General features: G+C 41.5%; 1 protein-coding gene across 1 annotated transcript in view; it reads right to left on the bottom strand.

Moving 5' to 3' along the window:
- Positions 1-14,917: 14,917 nt before the first annotated feature.
- The window catches only part of Atad2 (ATPase family AAA domain containing 2), a 42,938-nt gene continuing 39,492 nt past the window's right edge, over positions 14,918-18,363 (bottom strand). Inside the window, exons 26-28 of the mRNA XM_021183846.2 lie at positions 18,045-18,178; positions 17,421-17,549; positions 14,918-16,422 (exon numbers count right to left, since the gene is read on the bottom strand). Of these exons, the coding sequence (XP_021039505.1) occupies positions 16,378-16,422; positions 17,421-17,549; positions 18,045-18,178 (308 nt within the window). The 3' untranslated portion in view covers positions 14,918-16,377. The remainder of the gene's footprint in view (positions 16,423-17,420; positions 17,550-18,044; positions 18,179-18,363) is intronic.

The following is an 18,363-nucleotide window of genomic DNA, read 5'->3' as shown; positions in this document are numbered from 1 at the left end:
CTTCTGCATATGGAGTTGAGGAGTAACACATTGTTAGGCTTTATAACTGAATCATGGTGCCACTTGGGTTGGTTTGCCTATTAGGGTATAAATTTATTTCTACCAAAAAAAAAAAAAAAAAAAAAAGTCTACACTAAACAGGCCTGGAAAACACAAAACAGCAGTGTGTGTGTGTTTATCTCACTATGTAGCATAGCTGTCCTTGAACTCGCTTTGTAAACTAGGCTGGCCTTGAGCTCACAGAGATGCAGCTGCTTCTGTCTCCTGAGTGCTGGAATTACATGTGTATGCTACTACCCCTGGCTTCAAAAAGAATGACTTTTTAAAAAGCATTATAGGGCTGGAGAGATGGCTCAACAGTTAAGAGCACTGTCTGTTCTTCCAGAAGATCCTGAGTTCAATTCCCAGCAACCACACGGTGGCTCACAACCATCTGTAATGGGATCTGATGCCCCCTTCTGGTGTGTCTGAAGACAGCTGCAGTATACTCATATACATAAAATAAATAAGTCTTTAAAAATAAAAAGGCATTATAATAATACCCATGAGAGCAAGAAAAAGAAGAAAGAAACTGCACTCCACATCACTTAATATGGTATTAAATCTCCTTTCTTAGCCAACTAATAATTTTTAATTTATTTATTCACTTAATTTACAACCTGATATTAGCCCTTCTTCTCCCCTCACAAAAGTCCTCCCCCTATCCTACCTTCCTCTCTGGGTGTCACCCCCTCATCCCCACTCTCTCACTCCCCAACCCCTGGTGCATCCTCTCCCACTGAAGCCAGACAAGGTGGACCATTTAGGGGAATGGGATCCACAGGCAGGCAGGCAGGCAGGCAGGCAACAGGCTCAGGGACAGCCCCTGCTTCAGTGGTTGGGGAACCCACATGAAGACCAAGCGTCTCATCTGCTAAGTATGTGCAAGAGGCCTAAGTCCAGCCTGTGCTTGCCCTTTGGATGGTGGTTCAGTCTCTGGGAGCCCTCAAGGGTCCAGGTTGGTTGACTCTATTGATCTGTGGAGTCTCTGTCCTCAATCTTTTTTTTTTTTTTTTGTGGTTTTTCGAGACAGGGTTTCTCTGTGTAGCTCTGGCTGTCCTGGAACTCACTTTGTAGACCAAGCTGGCCTTGAACTCAGAAATCCGCCTGCCTCTGCCTCCCGAGTGCTGGGATTAAAGGCGTGCGCCACCACGCCCGGCTCGCTCAATCTTTCTCTTAACACTTCTGTTAGGACTCCCTGAGCTCCATCTAATATTTGGGTGTGAGTCTATGCATCTCTTTTCATTGGCTGCTGGGTGGAGCCTTTCAGGGGACAGTTATGCTAGCTTCCTGTCTGCAAGCATCACGGAGTATTATTACTTCTGTCAGGGATTGGTTCTTTCTCATGGGATGGGTCTAAATTTGGGACAGTCATTGATTGTCTATTCCCTCTGTATCTTGTAGTCAGGACAAATTTTGGGTCAAAGTTTGTTTGTTTGTTTTTTAAGATTTATTTATTATATGTAAGTACACTGTCTTCAGACACTCCAGAAGAGGGTGCCAGATCTCGTTACAGATGGTTGTGAGCCACCATGTGGTTGCCGGGAATTGAACTCAGGACCTTCGAAAGAGCAGTCAGTGCTCTTAACCGCTGAGCCGTCTCTCCAGCCCCTGGGTCAAAGGTTTTATGTTGGATTGCTGTCCTTATCCTTTCACTGGGAGTCCCAGGATCCCAGGATCCCTATCTCTTACTTCTAGGAGTTTCAGCTAGAGTCATCTCCATAGACCCTTTGGGGCCTCTCCCCATCACAGGTCTCTGGCACAATCCTGAACCATAAAAGAACCTCTGGAGGCCAACTGCTAATTTAAGGTCAAGAACTAAGCTTTCTTCCTGCCTTCCTGCAGTGTATTCTTTTTAATCAAAAATTTTAGAGCTAGGCCATGGTAGCCCATGCCTGTGATTCCAGCCTGGTCTCCAGAGTAAGGACCAGCCTGCGCTCTGTCTTTAAAAGAAAATATTTAAAGGTTAGGACACAGATAGCAGACAATTAGGAAAGGAATATGAAATACAATGCTCCACAGTCTCACAGTCTTAGCAGAAGATGCTAATTAGCAGTCATTAAACTTTAGCATGCATGAATATTACTAGAGTACTTTACTTAAAAATAGGTGGTCAGGTCCATACCACTCCTGGTAGGAAATGCAAATTTAGTGGCTATCAGATGCAGTTGTGAATCTGCTTTGGACATGCAGCTGTGGTAACCTTTACATAATTGAACTTTGTGTTAACAAATATTGGCCTAGGAGTTAAAGAGATAAGATAGCATAGCAGTTAAGAGCACTTACTGCTCTTCAGAGACTCTGAGCTTCATTCTCAGCACCCATGTGGTGGCTCAAAACCATCTCTGACTGGGGATCCGATGCCTTCTTCTGGCCTCCACAGGCACCAGGCAGACACATGACATTACAGATATCACGCAGGCAAAAACACTCATACACATAAAGTAACAACAGTAACAATAATATTAAAGTTCGATCTAAATGCCCATGATTAATTGAACAGTTACTGTCTCTGAGTAGAAAAATCCATTCCTAAAACTGTCAAGAGACATGGGGGTCAACATGGGAAAGGAAATTCAGCTTGTTGCTAAAACCTTTCAGCTCTATAGGCTTGCATTTCCCATGAGATCTCACAGCTTGATAAACTCTGGATGTTTTTGATGTGTTTTCTCACTTTAAGCTCCCGATGTCTATGAGGTAGATGGTGCTATTTGCAGTCAACATATGCGGAAGCTGATGTTTGGAGATATTAACATGCTGAAAGTAAACAAGCTGAGATTTGAACTTATCCTGACCAGTCCTACAACCTATTGCTGTCTACACTGCTCCTAAGAAGGCAGCGGCTGCATTTCTCAAGTATAGTATGCACAGGATCTAAAGAAATTCATGGGCATTAAGGTCAAAATGGTTACTGTACAAGTCCCCATACCCTCTGCCACTTGCTAACTACATCCAAGAGTTGTTGCATACCGAACTCACCAAATCAAACAGCTGAAAAGACCAAGCACGGGGTGAGGGAGATGGCTGATGGCTTAGGGGTGGAGTGCTTGTCTAGAATGCAGAAGACCCGCAGTTTGGTTCTAGCACTACACAGAAAATACAAAAAGTTCCTTAACTCAGTAGATTGAAGGACGACTGGGTGGTTCTGCTTACTTGGACTGGCGTTTGAGTGATCTCTGTTGGACTTGCTCATGTGTCTGTAGTTAGCAGGTAGGTTGTCTGAGGGGCTGTTTGGTCCAAGAGAACTACATTCGATGACTTGAAGCGACATCTAGAATAACCCCAGAAGTTATACCACTAATGATCACAGGTATATATATGACTAGCTACATATCTCCTCTTCTAGTAGTCTAGCCCAGTCTCATTCCCATATAGCCATAGGGGCCCAAATAAGCAAGAAGTAGGGCTCAGAGTCTCTTGAATGTCACTTATGCCACAGTCTACTGGCTCTCACCTGTCACAGAGCAGCCTAGATTTCAGCTCTTACTGGGAACAGCTGCATAGCCACAGTGCCAGAATGAGGCCCTACTTCTTTCCATCATATCAGCAGACTGACCACACTCCAGCTCCAAGTCAGACTTCTTCACTTGCCTATGTTTATTTGCATGCATGAGTAAGATTAAGATAATGGTACAACTGATCTATCGATCCTGTCTTGAAGGGTTGGTGGTTTGTGCAAGGGGTCTGGCTCATCCTAACTTCTCAAGAAAGCATCAGTTATGCTGATGCCAATGCCCTCTGAGGCCTCTCCACTTGACAGTCTTGGGGATCTGCTAGGACAAGAGAAATATATGTCTAGTATATATGTCTTCCCTTGGGAAAGGATGCTGACCCTGATGCCCTTGCTCTTGATTTCCTTCCCGTCGATGGTCCTGTAGGTTTGAGAAAAGAACATCCAAGTGAGCTTGCTCAATTCCGGGGCCAAAGCTCTGTGCATGCCCACTCTAATCTCACCTCTCCTAAGCCCTTTTAAGATTCCTCTCCAAGACAAAGTGGCACTCACCTTTAATGCCAGCACTTGGGAGGCACAGAGCAGTGGACCACTGAGTTCAAGGCTAACCTGGTCTACAAAGCAAGTTCCAGGACAGCCAGGGCTACACAGAGAAGCCCTGTCTCAAACAAACAAACAAACAAACAAACAACAAACAATTCCTCCAGATGGCTGTGCTATCTTCCCAGACATTCTTGCTGAGCAAGCATGAAAGAACTCAAATAAAAGCATAGTGTGGTGTCACACACACCTGTAACTCTAGCACTCGGTGAGGTAGGGGGCAGAGGGCATAGACTGACTCTCTGGCCAGCAAGTCTAGCCAATCAGACAGCTCTGGACTCAGTCTCACAAAACAACGTGGAGTACGATGGAAGACACTCATTCTTGACCTCTGACTTCTACATGCATGTGTAAAACAAAACCCCTCTAGGAGATCAGTGGATCTCAACCTGGGCGTTGTGACCCCTTTGGGGATGGAGGGAGTCAAAAGATCCTTTCACAGTGGTTTCATATCAGATATTTACATTGTGATTCCTAGCAGCAGCAAAATTATAGCTACAAAGTAGCAACAGAATAATTTTATGGTTGGGAGTTGCCACAACCTGAGGAACTGTTTAAAGGGTTGCACCATCAGGAGGGCTGAGCACCATTGGTTTTGAACGTGGCTCAGTGTTGTGACTTGTTTATCATGCTTCCTTTCCCTCAAAAAGCTTGCTCCCTCGTTGGTGCCACTATTGAGAGGCAATTGGATCAAGGCAGCATTAAATTCATTGATGAATTAATCTGTTGAGAAAATGCATAGCCGAATGGAAAGGAGGAGTCCAGTCACTAGGACAGGTCTTCAAAGGACATGTCTGACTGCTGTCTCCCTGGCTTCCTAGCTGTCATGAAGTAAACAGCCTCACCTGCTATATTCTTTCTTTTACTCTGTCCACCATAATACACTCATGATTGATGCCTTACACCAGACCCAAACACATTAGAGATGCTGAACTTTTACATTGTCTCAGGTATTTGGTCACAGTGGCTAAAAAAAAAAAAAAAAAAAATGTGACTAACACAGCCGATGGGATTGAATCATAAAATTCCTAAGAAGCAAAATAGAATTTGGAGTTGGGACATGTACTACTTATCAATAATAAACAGAGAGCCACACTAAATAGCATGTTTCCCAATTTCAGATTCTAATGAGAGAACCTGTATGTTCTAGTCCATCTTTAAGGTCATTAGAAAAAAAATCCAATGTTATCTAGAGTTCCTCCAATTCATTACCTAGGAATTTCATGATTTTATGTTTTAAATTTGTACCTACCATCTATTTTGAGTTGAATTTTGTCTATTTGGTTGACTGACTGATTGATTTTGTTTCTTGTTTTTTGACACAGAGTTTCACTGTGTAGTCCTGGCTATCCTGGAACTCATTATATAGACCAGGCTGGCCTTGAAACTCATGGAGATCTATCTGCCTCTGCCTCCCAAGTGCTGAGACTAAAGATGTGTGCCACCACCACCCAGCTTGACACATCAATTATTGACAATTTTTAAGAACAAAGTTCACATACACCAATAATTGCTACCTATGAAGTTCTCTGTCCTAGTAAATAAACATGATGTGAGTACATTACCTCTGGTTGTTACGACAGTTCCAACTGCACTTCTGTAACAAGCCTTGAACCCACAAGCCTAGCTAATCATCTATTTCTCACCCATCAAAGACTCTTAGAGCAGCAGGAGACTCCAGTTCCGCCCCCTTCCAAGTAGAGCTCAGGCATCCAGGCTGTTGCCTCTTTTTGCCCATATACAGAAAAGGCAGTGTGGTGACGTGAATAAAAAATGTCCCCCTTAATCTCTGGAGTTGAATACATAGTCTCCATTTGATTGGCACTGTTTGGGTGGGTTTAGGAGGTGTGGCCTTGCTGAAAGAAGTATGTCAAAGCCTTGCCTACCACCGGTTTGAGCTCCCTGCTTGGTATTTTTGGTTCAAGATGTGAACCCTGAACTGTTTCAGCTGCCATTCACGCTGCTTGCTGCCAGCTTCCCTATCATGATGGAATCTTAATCTATCTGGAACCAAAAGCCAAATCAAGGCTTCCTTCTTTAAGTTGCCTTGGATATCATAGCAACAGAAAAGTAATAACACAGGTGGGGACCAGGTGAGCATCTGGATGAAGACTAAATGTGTCCATCTGCTATCCGGCCAATAGGGCATCACTTTTGGATACTGTGTCCAACAAGAATGAAACTTGTGTTTCCTTTCCAACCACAATGGAGTTAACAATCTTTGCCAGTCTTGAAATACAAGACAAAGGCAACTGAACTGCTAGTGAGGTGCAAGACAATCAATCAGGTACTTAGATGTTTTGTTTAAACTTCCGACTGGATACAATTTGATTTATAATATTACAATATTACAAATCCCATGGCATGATTGGTTTCCGTTCTCAACTTGACTACATCTGAATTTAACTAAAATCCAAAGGTTGAGGAGGGCATGTCTGTGAGGGACTTTTGCTTGATTTGGAGAGGAACACACCTTCAGTCTGGAACTGGAGACAAGACGCACCCCCAACCTGGGCCACACCTTCTGCCTGAAGCCTATGTAAGGACATGAAAGAAGGAAGCTTTGTTTTTTGCCTGCTTGCCCACCCCTTGTTAGCACATCCATCCCTTCGCTGGCATTTGAGCCTGCTTTGGTATTCCAGCATCTACTGAAGACTAACTGAGACATCTAATCTTGTAGACTGAGCAACTACTGGGTTCTTGGGAGTTTCTGTTCATAGCCAGCCATTGTTGGACTAACTGTATTAAATCTTGCTTTAATAAATTCCATACACAGCTGGGCGTGGTGACGCACACCTTTAATCCCAGCACTCGGGAGGCAGAGGCAGGCAGATTTCTGAGTTCGAGGCCAGCCTGGTCTACTGAGTGAGTTCCAGGACAGCTAGAGCTATACAGAGAAACCTTGTCTCGAAAAACCAAAAATAAATAAATAAATAAATAAATAAATAAATAAATATTCCATGCACATATACACAATCATGCACACAAACTTAAAAAAAAAACCTATGTTTATATATTTCACACATACCAAATGACTAAACTCCTTTTGGGGGGTGGGGGTGAGACAGGGTCACCCTAGGTATCCGAGATTGATCCAGAACTCACCATTCTCCAGTCTTAGCTTCCTGGATGCTGGGATTACTTGTGTTCACTACCACACCAGGCTTTAATAACCCTCTTGAAAATTTCTTACCCAAAGATAGTGAAGAGAGCAGCACAAAATATAAGAAATACATGACTTTTCAGCTTAGCTATACAAGAATTATTTTCTGATTGTTTTGTCATCTTTTAGAAAATTCAAAACTTTATAACGGCTAAAAAAATCACTGAAAGTGACTTAATTTATATATATATTTTTTTATTAACAAGAGCAGAAAATCGTTGCATAAACTTTAAAACACAGAAAAGAGGGTTTGTTTGTGTCTCGCCTTTCCCAGCCACCACCACCACTTGAGTATGTTTTCAGATTGGCTATTTTTAAATGAAAGACACTGTGAGCTTGTCTCTCTTTCTTCTCCTGCAAGGCTATTTGGACCAAGAATGTAAGGAAAGTGTCTTTTTTGGATAGAATGGCATTTTAGTGATTATATTTCATACCACAGCTGTGAGGTGAAGGTTCAGAAGAAACCAGAGAATTCACAGAAGTGTGGTAATTTACATGTTTCCTAGCGAGGTGGAAAGATTGGAAAATTTTAAAGAAGAAACAGAAAAGACATATATGCTTTGCTACTAAATATAAAGCCTGTAAACTGAGTGGAATAATTAATTGTAGAGCATAAGATCGAGGGTAACTTAGTTTTCTTCCTAAAGAATTAAAACACTGGTTTTGTTTTGGTTTTTTTTCAGGACTCTGATTTTCCTAAATACTCACCCCACTAAATAGCAATAATTAGAATTCATCACACGTAATCAGTTTCCAAATTATTTCATGAATACATTATCTATTGCAACGGTCCCCTTTTTTCTCCAAGTCTCACAATGGGCTTTTAAACCCATGCTTGTAGCTCACAATGTCTGCATGTCCAGGGTATCCATATTCTGCTGGTTTTGATCCGTGAAGCATTTGAGTCCTATCTCTTTTAAATCATTTTGATCTGGCATATGCTCTAAAGATAGAAGTCTTCCAAGGGCCCTCTCGCTGCATGTTAAATGCCGTCTGATTCCCAGCCAGAGCTCTGATGCTGGCAAAGTCGGTTCCTCAAATATAAGCAGTTTCATTTCCAACCTTTGCACGCTAAAAATGACATATGTTAAACATGTTTCTTCTTCTTTTTTTTTTTTGAAAGCAAGCTAAAAACTGTATGATTACAAAATAAAAAAAAATTACAATGGGAAGAAACTTGAAAATAAAATTATGTTGCCACAATGAAATACTGAAATCAATGCTGGTTTGTGAAGTTCAACAGCTAAGTTCTGGTTTGAGTCTTGAGGTTCTGGAGGCTTTGGGAGATAGGCTCTAACTTGAGGTAGTCACTAGAAGTAGATTCTTGAGACATAGTATCCCTGGCAGCTTCCTGGATCCTTCTCTCCTCTTGCTCTTTGCTGTCATAGGAATAGCTGTCCCCTACCACTCTGATGCTCTGCTCAGAGGCTGAGAACTAAGCAAGCATATACCAAATCCTTTGCAAAGGTGGGTCAAGACAGATCTTTCCTAAGCTGTTTCTGGGAGTTACTTGGTTACAAAAGTAGCTAATACATCAAAACTTGAGTATATAAACAACAACAATGTAGCTCTTATTGGGTATTTAGTAGTTTTCTACTTCTATTTTACAAATGGAGTGGCTAGGTCAGCCTCTTCCTAAGACAGCCCTTAGGTAAAGGATCAGGAAAGCCCACCGTTTCTTTGGTGGGTGACACCATTAGGTCCTTCTAAGGGAGAGGTGGCACAGAAGCGGGGTCCAACAAGGGTAGCAGCTTCCAGTAGGGTTTGAACTTGAACAGAGATGCCTCGGAGCCATCCAAGGAGAAAAAGGTTGCTGTCTGCCAATGTCTCCTAAACCTGTCAAGTATTTATAGTAGCGCAGGCTCCTCCTGTTGTTTCTAGCCCACCTCAGATGCCAGGTTCCCAGTGCTTGAGGAGACCCCAAGTGGCCTATTCTGGAATGTTACAGGCCAAACGGAGATTAGGCGGCATCTACAATACCTATTTTTTAAAAATGTGATTAAGAATGTGGGTTTGAATAATAAGAGTAATAATAAAGAATGTGGCTGGAGCCGGGCGTGGTGGCGCACGCCTTTAATCCCAGCACTCGGGAGGCAGAGGCAGGCGGATTTCTGAGTTCGAGGCCAGCCTGGTCTACAAAGTGAGTTCCAGGACAGCCAGGGCTACACAGAGAAACCCTGTCTCGAAAAAAACCAAAAAAAAAAAAAAACCAAAAAAAAAATGTGGTTTTGGGGGGCTGGCAAGACTGCTCAGTGGTTAAGAGCACTGCCTGCTCTTCCAGAGGACCTGGATTCAATTCCCAGCACCTGCATGGCGGCTCACAATTGTTTCTAATTCTAATTCCAGGGGACCAGACCAGGCATACGTGCAGGCAAAACACAAATGCACATAAAAATTAAAAATAGGTTTTGTGCCAGGCATGGTGGCACATGCCTTTAATCCCAGCACTTGGGAGGCAGAGGCAGGCAGATTTCTGAGTTCGAGGCCAGCCTGGTCTACAAAGTGAGTTCTAGGACAGCCAGGGCTATACAGAGAAACCCTGTCTCGAAAAATCAAAAAAAAAAAAAAAAAAAAAAAAAAAGGTTTTGTTTGTTTGTTTTAAAGTGGTTTTTGCTAGGCAGTGGTGCACATCTTTAATCCTGGTACTCAGAAGGCAAAGGCAGGCAGATTTCTGTGAGTTCGAGGCCAGCATGGTCTACAAAGTGGGTTCTAGGACAGCCAGGGTTATGTAAAGAAAACCTGTCACAAACACCCTCTACCGCCCCCCCTCCACACCCAAATATGGGGTTTGCTGAGAATGGTATGGCTATGTTCAAATCCCAGGATGACTGCAAAGTAAAATAAATATTTCTCAGCAGGGCTGGCTATGACTCAGCACCTAAGAGCACTGGCTACTTTTTTTTTTTTTTTTTTTTTTAATAAGACCTGGGTTCCAATAACACCCACAGAGCAACTCTCAGCCATTTAAGTTCCAGGGCATCTAACACCCTTTTTTGGCCTCTAGGGGAGGGGGAGGGCACTGAACAGAGTATACAGATATATGTGCAGGCAAAAAAGCCATGCACAGAAAATAATTTTTAAAAAGTATGGGTTTCAATTCATACATGCCTAGGTTTGATCCCCTCTTCTTCCTCTCCTATGTGAAGAAGCCTAGGTGACTTAAGCTAAGCCGCAATTTCCTTAGTTGCAAAATGTAGAGTAGAACCTACCTTGAGGCCTTTCTTGAGGATTGATATACATAGGAGCATAGAGTACACGTGAGGGAAAACTTCGCTGTGTGCGCTAGAGAATGGAGGCAAATGCACATTGAAGATTGTGCAGATAAACTGTGGCTTTGCTATCTCTAACAGAAAACCCCTGGCTTCTGGGCTCACACTTTCTGAGAGTCACAAAGAACAGACTAAGTTATATGACACTAGCATCCAGACACAGGCTAAGTGGACATGGGCATTAGGGCCCATCGATGTCAACTATTTTAAAAATTGCCAACCCTTCCCCCCCAAAACAAACAAACAAACAGCTGAGCGGCGGTGACTCACACTTTTGATCCCAACACTCAGGAGGCAGAAGTAGCCAATCTCTATGAGTTCCAGGCCAGCTTGGTCTACATAGTGAGTTCCAGGACTGCCACAGGTAAAATAGAGAAACCCTGTCTTGCAAAAACAACAAAAAGAATTGTGGGTGACTTGGAGGAGTATTGGTTCTCTTCTGCTACCGTTCGGCTTTTTCCAACTATCTTTTCAAAATACGAGTCTTTCTGCTAAGGTTAGCATAAGAGAATTTCTGTTAACTGGCAACCTAAGAATCCTAAACCAAATAAAACCCATCTGTTTGTAACCCAGCAAATTAGCTGCTGGCTTCCCTCATCACTGTTTATGCACATATAGACTTTCTCTGTAATTTTGTTCTTGCTCTCAGAGCTAAAGGAAGTGGGCACCTACAACCTTCCAGTCCTTTCTGCAGTCATTTTGCAGACTGACTGTAGAAAGCCTACACAATACAGTTAATTGGATGGGTTTCAAACTATGAAAACAAATATAAGCAAAGCTAGTCCGTGATTGGTCCTTTCATAGCCTTAGGATAATACATTTAGTGAAGTGGTTTCTGAAAGTGTAGTAAAAATGATCTGGTATCTTTTTGAAGGGCTGCTACTACCTAAATCCTACTCTGCTTTAAAAAGAAATCAAAATTTTTATTGTATGCACATCAGTGTTTTGTCTGCATGTATGAATATGAACTACATGCAGACCTGGTACCCTTGGAGATCAGAAGAGGGTGACAGGTCCCCTGGAACTGGAATTACAGATGGTTGTGAGCCACACGTGGGTACTGAAACCTGAACCCAGATCCTGTAGAAAAGCAACAAGTGCTCTTAACCACTGAGCCATCTCTTCAGCCCCTCCTACTGGGCTTCTTATGTTTTACATCTGTGTGTGTATGTGTGGTGTGTATGGTGTATATGTGTCTGTGTATTTATATGTAGTGAGTGTGTCTATGTTTGTGTGTGTTGTATTTGTATGTGGTCTGTGTATATTTATGTCTGTGTGGTATGTATGTATATACATGTGTCTCTGTATATACATGTGTACATCTGTATGATTATGTGTATAGTGTGTTCGAGTATGTGTGTGTGCGCACTTGTGTTAAGGTGTACATGTGGAAGTCAGAAGCTAACTTCCAGGAGTCAGAATCAGTTTTCTCCTTTCACCATGCGTGTTCGTTCAGAAGTTTAACCTCAGGGCGTCAGGCTCAGCTCACCAAGCCTGACTGCAAGTACCCTTGTTTTACTGGCTCCCTCCTCTGACCTGTGTTTTTTTTTTTTTTTTTTTTTTTAGATTTATTTATTTATTTATTATATGTAAGTACACTGTAGCTGTCTTCAGACACTCCAGAAGAGGGCATCAGATCTTGTTACAGATGGTTGTGAGCCACCATGTGGTTGCTGGGATTTGAACTCTGGACCTTCAGAAGAGCAGTCGGGTGCTCTTACCCACTGAGCCATTTGACCAGCCCCCCTCTGACCTGTTTTGAATCAATATCTTGTGTCACTCAGGCTCATGATGCTCTTGTCTCTGACTCCTATGTGCTGGCATTGCCGGTGAATATGGCCACTTAGCTCTACTTCTCTGAGGTTTGGACTTCCCTCACCAGAACCTTCCATGTGTCCCCATTCTGGGCCAATCGCCTACTTCCTGCCCCTCACTGTAACCCTCTCTCCTTATCTGATACCTCTATTATTGTCAACTAAGGATTTATTGTGGTGAATGATGGATCTATAATCAAAACCCAAGACAAAACAACCTAAACCGATGACCTTAAAAGACCTAGGACCTGCAGGGCGGTGGTGGCACACGCCTTTAATCCCAGCACTTGGGAGGCAGAGGAAGGCAGATTTCTGAGTTCGAGGCCAGCTTGGTCTACAGAGTGAGTTCCAGGACAGCCAGGCAATAGAGAAACCCTATTTTGAAAAAAAACAAAAAAATAAAAAACAAAAACAAAACAAACAAACAAAAAAAGGCCTAGGACCTGAGCCAGCTAGTGGCTCCATACACCTGAAGTTTCAACATGAGGCTCGGATGGGAGGATTGGAGTGAACTGCAATAAATGTAGTGTCAACAGAGAGAACTCCATGGGCTGGGTAAGCAAGAGGCATGGAGGGTAGGGGAGAAAGGAGAAATGGCTCAGTAGCTAAGAGCCCGTGCTGCTCTTGCAGAGGACCCAGGCTCAGTTCCAGGCCCCCACATGGAGCTCACAGTTGTCAGTTCATTCAACTACAGGGAATCCAACCACCTCTGCTGGCCTTCAAGGGCATAGTATGCAATTGCTGTACAAGACACGTGCAGGCAAAACATCTATACATGCGAAATAAAAAACAATAATTTAAAAGAGGAAGAGAAGAAAAATGAAGAGGAGGAAAAAGGAGAGAATGAGAAAGAATGAGGGGGAGGGGAAGGAAGAGGAGGAGCAGCAGCAGAGCAGAGCAGGTTACACACAGGGTATCTCCAACCCCCTTGGTAATATCAGCTTGCAGAAGGGAATTTGAAACCCATTCTGCCTCCATTTCAATGATACTTTTCTTCTTAAAAGTCAACAACAAAATCAAAATCATCTTCTGGGGGACTGGGGATCAGGCAGCTTGGAGCACCTGCTGCTCTCTATAATGAGGTTTAGAGTTTACATCCCAGCACCCACACTGGTTAGCTCACAAACACCTCCAACTCCAAGGGTTTGCTCTCTGGGGACACTCAAATATCTCCTATCTCTCTCTGTATATAAAATCTCCTCTCATACACATACTAAAACAAACTTCTAACTTTTTAAAAAAGATATTCTCCTTCCTCTTGCTTTGTAATTTGTAGCACTCCTATCCCAAAGTGGGCTATTCTTCAGATAAACCAATTAAAAACACATTTCATCTCCTTTCTCACCTTTTTAAAAATTTTGTTATTCTTTGCCACCCCCCACCTTTCCCCTTCTCCCTCTTGCTCCAGCCCATAGGTTTTGTTTCTCATTACACAGATGGTTGTGAGCCACCATATGGTTGCTGAGATTTGAACTCATGACCTCCAGAAGAACAGTCAGTGCTCTTAACTGCTGAGCCATCTCACCAGCCCTCCTTCCTCATCTTAGTCTCTATAGATACTTCCCATCCCGAGAGGATCCACATTAAGATGGGTTTAAATGATTCTCCCTTCGCTATCATCACTTCCAATCAAAACTCCAGCATTCTGCTAATATGATTTGGTTTTAGCACAGGCCTCCAATATTGATTGAATTAACCAACAATTGTTGTGTGCTTTTTTCATAGCCTTCAGTGACTGTGTACTTTTGGAGGAAACATTTAGGACTGTTACAATGCTCCCTAGGATAAGGGCAAGGTACAGCTAGAAAGTAAATAAAAACTGTAGCTTCTGAGCATATGACAGATACAAAGTTACTGATGACTGGGCCTGTGGAAATGCACCCATGGAGAAGATTCTTCCTACCATTCTACTCTGACAAGGCTTCAAGGTAGAGGATCTGTGCATCCACCAAGTCTATTTATTACAGATGGAATTACTATTCCTGGGTGAACTACTGAGATGTAGCAAGAGGACACAGAGAGAGGTTAGGGTGTTTATTCTCATTTCCTCCAAGCTTAAGGCGCAGACGCTGACTCTGTGAGGGAGGCTGAATCATGGCAGCTGTCTTTGCAGTTTCAGTAATGACTTCCTGTCTTCCCTCTTCTAGGACTAGGTGTAGTGGCTAGAAACCCCACACAGTGCTCATCACTGGTACTGACTGTTCCATGGCAACACACGGATACAGTAATTAACATCAGACATGACCCTAGGTTAAAACAAAACAAAACTTAAGACAGGAACTGAAACTGGGTTAGTTGTATTTTGGAATTGTGTTTTATCTTGAAAATGGAAAATGTTATAACAAAGTAAGAGAATATATTTGCATATGCACAGACACACACATGAACGCATACACACATGTACACATACAACCCTAGTAATCTAGTTTGATTCCCTAGATTCACATCATATAAGCATGGAAGCAAAGAAAGACGTCACAGAGCTGTCCTCTGATTCCACACAAAAGTTATGGCACATATGCACTCACACAAGAACTAGAAACAAGTAACAGTTTTCAACTTCAACATTTATTATACAAAAATGTACAATAAAAGGACACATCTGAAATAAGTTATAATAAACTTCAATGAAAACGATTAAGCATAATCCTTTGTTTATTTGCTTTTGTGAGACAGAGTCTCAAGTAGCCAGGCTGGCTTCAAACTTAACATGTATGGAATGACCTTGAACTCCTGATCTTCCTGTCTCGGCCTCAAGGGTGGAGATCCCAGATACATACACACTAGACCTATACAATATTATCTCTATCAATATGAACATGTTCAATGTTATCAGTGTTTGGCATTTTTAATAGGTATATAGGACAGCATCTACTAATTAAGGTATCCAAATTCCTGAACTTCAGAAATACTTTAAATATCTACATAAAAAAAGGCAGCTCAACTTTAAACTATACTAAAATCTAAACTCTTGAGCTAGGCATGTGCTTAAGTGTACACTGGGCCCTAGGTCTGATCCTTACCACCACTACATCCCCCACAAACCCCATACGTAGCCTCTTAAACTCTAGTAGCCATTCTCAAACAAGCTTTCCAACACATGCTGTTCCGAAAGAAGCTTAAACGTCCCATTATGGAAGAAGCAAACGATTTCAACTTTAAGAAATGTATTTTTGAGCCGGGCGTGGTGGCCCACGCCTCTAATCCCAGCACTTGGGAGGCAGAGGCAGGAGGATTTCTGAGTTCGAGGCCAGCCTGGTCTACAAAGTGAGTTCCAGGACAGCCAGAGCTACACAGAGAAACCCTGTCTGGAAAAACCAAAACCAAAACCAAAAAAAAAAAAAAAAGGTTTTGGTACCAGCAATACAAAATTTATATTTATAGCCATACATATGTATATAAAGAGTATTTATAGAATATAACCTAAACACAATGGTAAACAGTTGTCAAATACAAAAACTAGTCACTAATATATTTGTTGTGTATATAATTACAAAAGTAAACAATACGTTTAAAAATATTAACCCAAATTAGAACTATTAAAGTATTTATCTAAAGACATTGATTTTTATATTAAGTACAGAATTGTTTTGAGGTCCTCTTGAAAATCACAACTTGAATTTTGGCAAATAGGAGAAAGACAAAGGAAAACAAAGACAGCAAAATATAACAGATATAATTCTAGTCTGATACAATAACCTACTAGGGAAGGATAAAACTAAAAGTGCTTTAGCTAGCAAGAACAACAATAACAACAAAAAATCCAATGCTTGCTAAGTCATTATTAAATGTCACAAAACATTAATTACCAAAATAGCTTTAAGATCTAGCCAAACTATTACTATTGTAGCAGTGCTTTGCTCAAACATCTAAGACCAGTTATCTTACTATATGTACATAAGTATCAGGAAATTTAAGACACTTTTACTATTTTAATCTTTTCTTGAAGATGCAAGATTTCATCTTATCTTGCAGCAGTCATGAAGATATATCTGAAGACAATTAAATAGGAACTGAAGATAAAGTACTTGAATGTATCGACTATAATCTGGAAAAAATGAAGTTTTCTACTGCTTGCTCCATTTTCTGTGTAAAAGACAAGAAGGAAAGAAAATTTCAATACCAAGAAAAGCTAAAAAAAAATTACCGATAAGAATATTAACTATCTACGTAAGTATCGGGTCAGACTTATATACAATGTAAGCAACCGTATCCTACAAATAGCATGCATACATCCTAGTGAAATCTACAGGGACAGTGCACTCACACCCACACACTCCATATACTAGGTGGCTAGAGGGCAGATTTTATAGGTGACTGGTAATATGTAAGTAGCATTTAACATGATGGGTTTTTTGTTTGTTTGTTTGTTTTTCGAGACAGGGTTTCTCTGTGTAGCCCTGACAGTTCTGGAACTCACTTTGTAGACCTGGAACTCAGAAATCTGCCTGCCTCTGCCTCCCAAGCGCTGGCATTAAAGGCGTGTGCCACCACTGCCCGGGTGGAAAAAGGCTATTTTTAAAAAGCACATTTCTATATTTAAGTATATATTTCTGGTTTTATCAATACTATGGAGCCATTGTTTATCATAAATACAATCTAATCGATTTCTTAGATTTATATCACATTACACTTGTTTATATCTACTAATAATCTATAGTCTTCATACAAAAATAGCTTCTAAATTATTATTTTTTGGATTTGAGTTTCATGTACTTCAAGCTGGCCTCAAACATGCTACATAGCAGAAGATGACCTTGGACACTGATCCTTCTGCCTATACCTAAATAATGAAATTTATAAGTGGCTCACCACACTTTGGTTCGTCTTTAAGACTTCAGTCACCTTTAATGGAATATTACCTGGCAAGGGGAGTGTAAAGTGTTTCTAGTTAGCTAGGCATGGTAGTGCACACCTTTAAAAACCTTTAATCCCAGCACTCTAGAGGCGGAAGCAGAGACAGAACCTGATAGATCTCTGTAGGTTTGAAGTCAGACTGGTCTACTTATCTAGATAATCAAGGCTGTGTAGAAAGACTCTGTCTCAAAATAAGCAACGAAACCAGTTTTAAGTCCAAACTTTACCTGAACAAGCGCTGTTTTGTCATAGTCCCTGCGGTGCTCATAAATACACTGGCTGATTACTGCATACAAATTTTCCAGTTGGAATATATTATATTTCTGACTTTTTTTAACAACCATCTTCAAAAGATTCTAAAAGAAAACAAGTGTTTATATGTTCCAGATTAATTCCTTGCAACAAGATTTTTAATTCTGAATGCTTAGGGAACTGTTATAAAGCTAACACGTCAGCAGAGCGAGCCTCCGCTGAGATATGTAGGCCTCTGGCAATGACTCTCTTAGGTTTCCTTCATTCTGTGACACCAGCTTTGGCCCTGGTTTAACTTTCATTATCTCCAAACAAATTTCTTTTATAAAAAAAATTACTTAAATATTTATCTAATGTATACTATGGGCATACCTGGAGCCCAGAGGCCAGAAGAGGACACCGGATGTTACACCTAAGTTTTCAAGAGCAGTCAGAGCTCTGAGCCTCTGAGCCAGCTTTCCAGCCCAGAAGAGCTTTTCGTGAAGGAGAAGGAATTTAAGAGGAATCCCTATGTAGTTAATTTACCTCTAGCCTGCAATCTCTTGTGTGAGGAAGACTAAAATGTCTAGTGAGGGCATTAGGATTTCAGTTCAACGTACTGTTAACTGCTTGTGGTCCACCACAAGTGAGGGTGTCGGCTGAGAGAGAACGGCCAGAGCCTGCTCCATACTGATGAGCTCCTGCTGTTCTACCTGGGAACCTCTAGCTAGAGTCCTTCGCAGAAAATCCATTTCTAAAGAGAAAAATTAAACAATTATTATTTTGTTCACAAACATAATGCCTAAGACAAATAATGAGATTAATGCCTGCCTTTAATCCCAGCACTCAGGAAACAGAAGATAGATCTTTATGAATTAGAAACCAGGCCAGTTGAGGCTACTTAGTAAAATTTGACTCAAAGCAAACAAACAGAACCCC

Source organism: Mus caroli, unplaced genomic scaffold (genome assembly GCF_978045245.1).
Source record: "Mus caroli unplaced genomic scaffold, Mus_caroli_1 scaffold_16, whole genome shotgun sequence".
Classification (NCBI taxonomy): Eukaryota; Metazoa; Chordata; class Mammalia; order Rodentia; family Muridae; genus Mus; species Mus caroli.
This window is presented reverse-complemented; position numbering and strand designations above follow the sequence as displayed.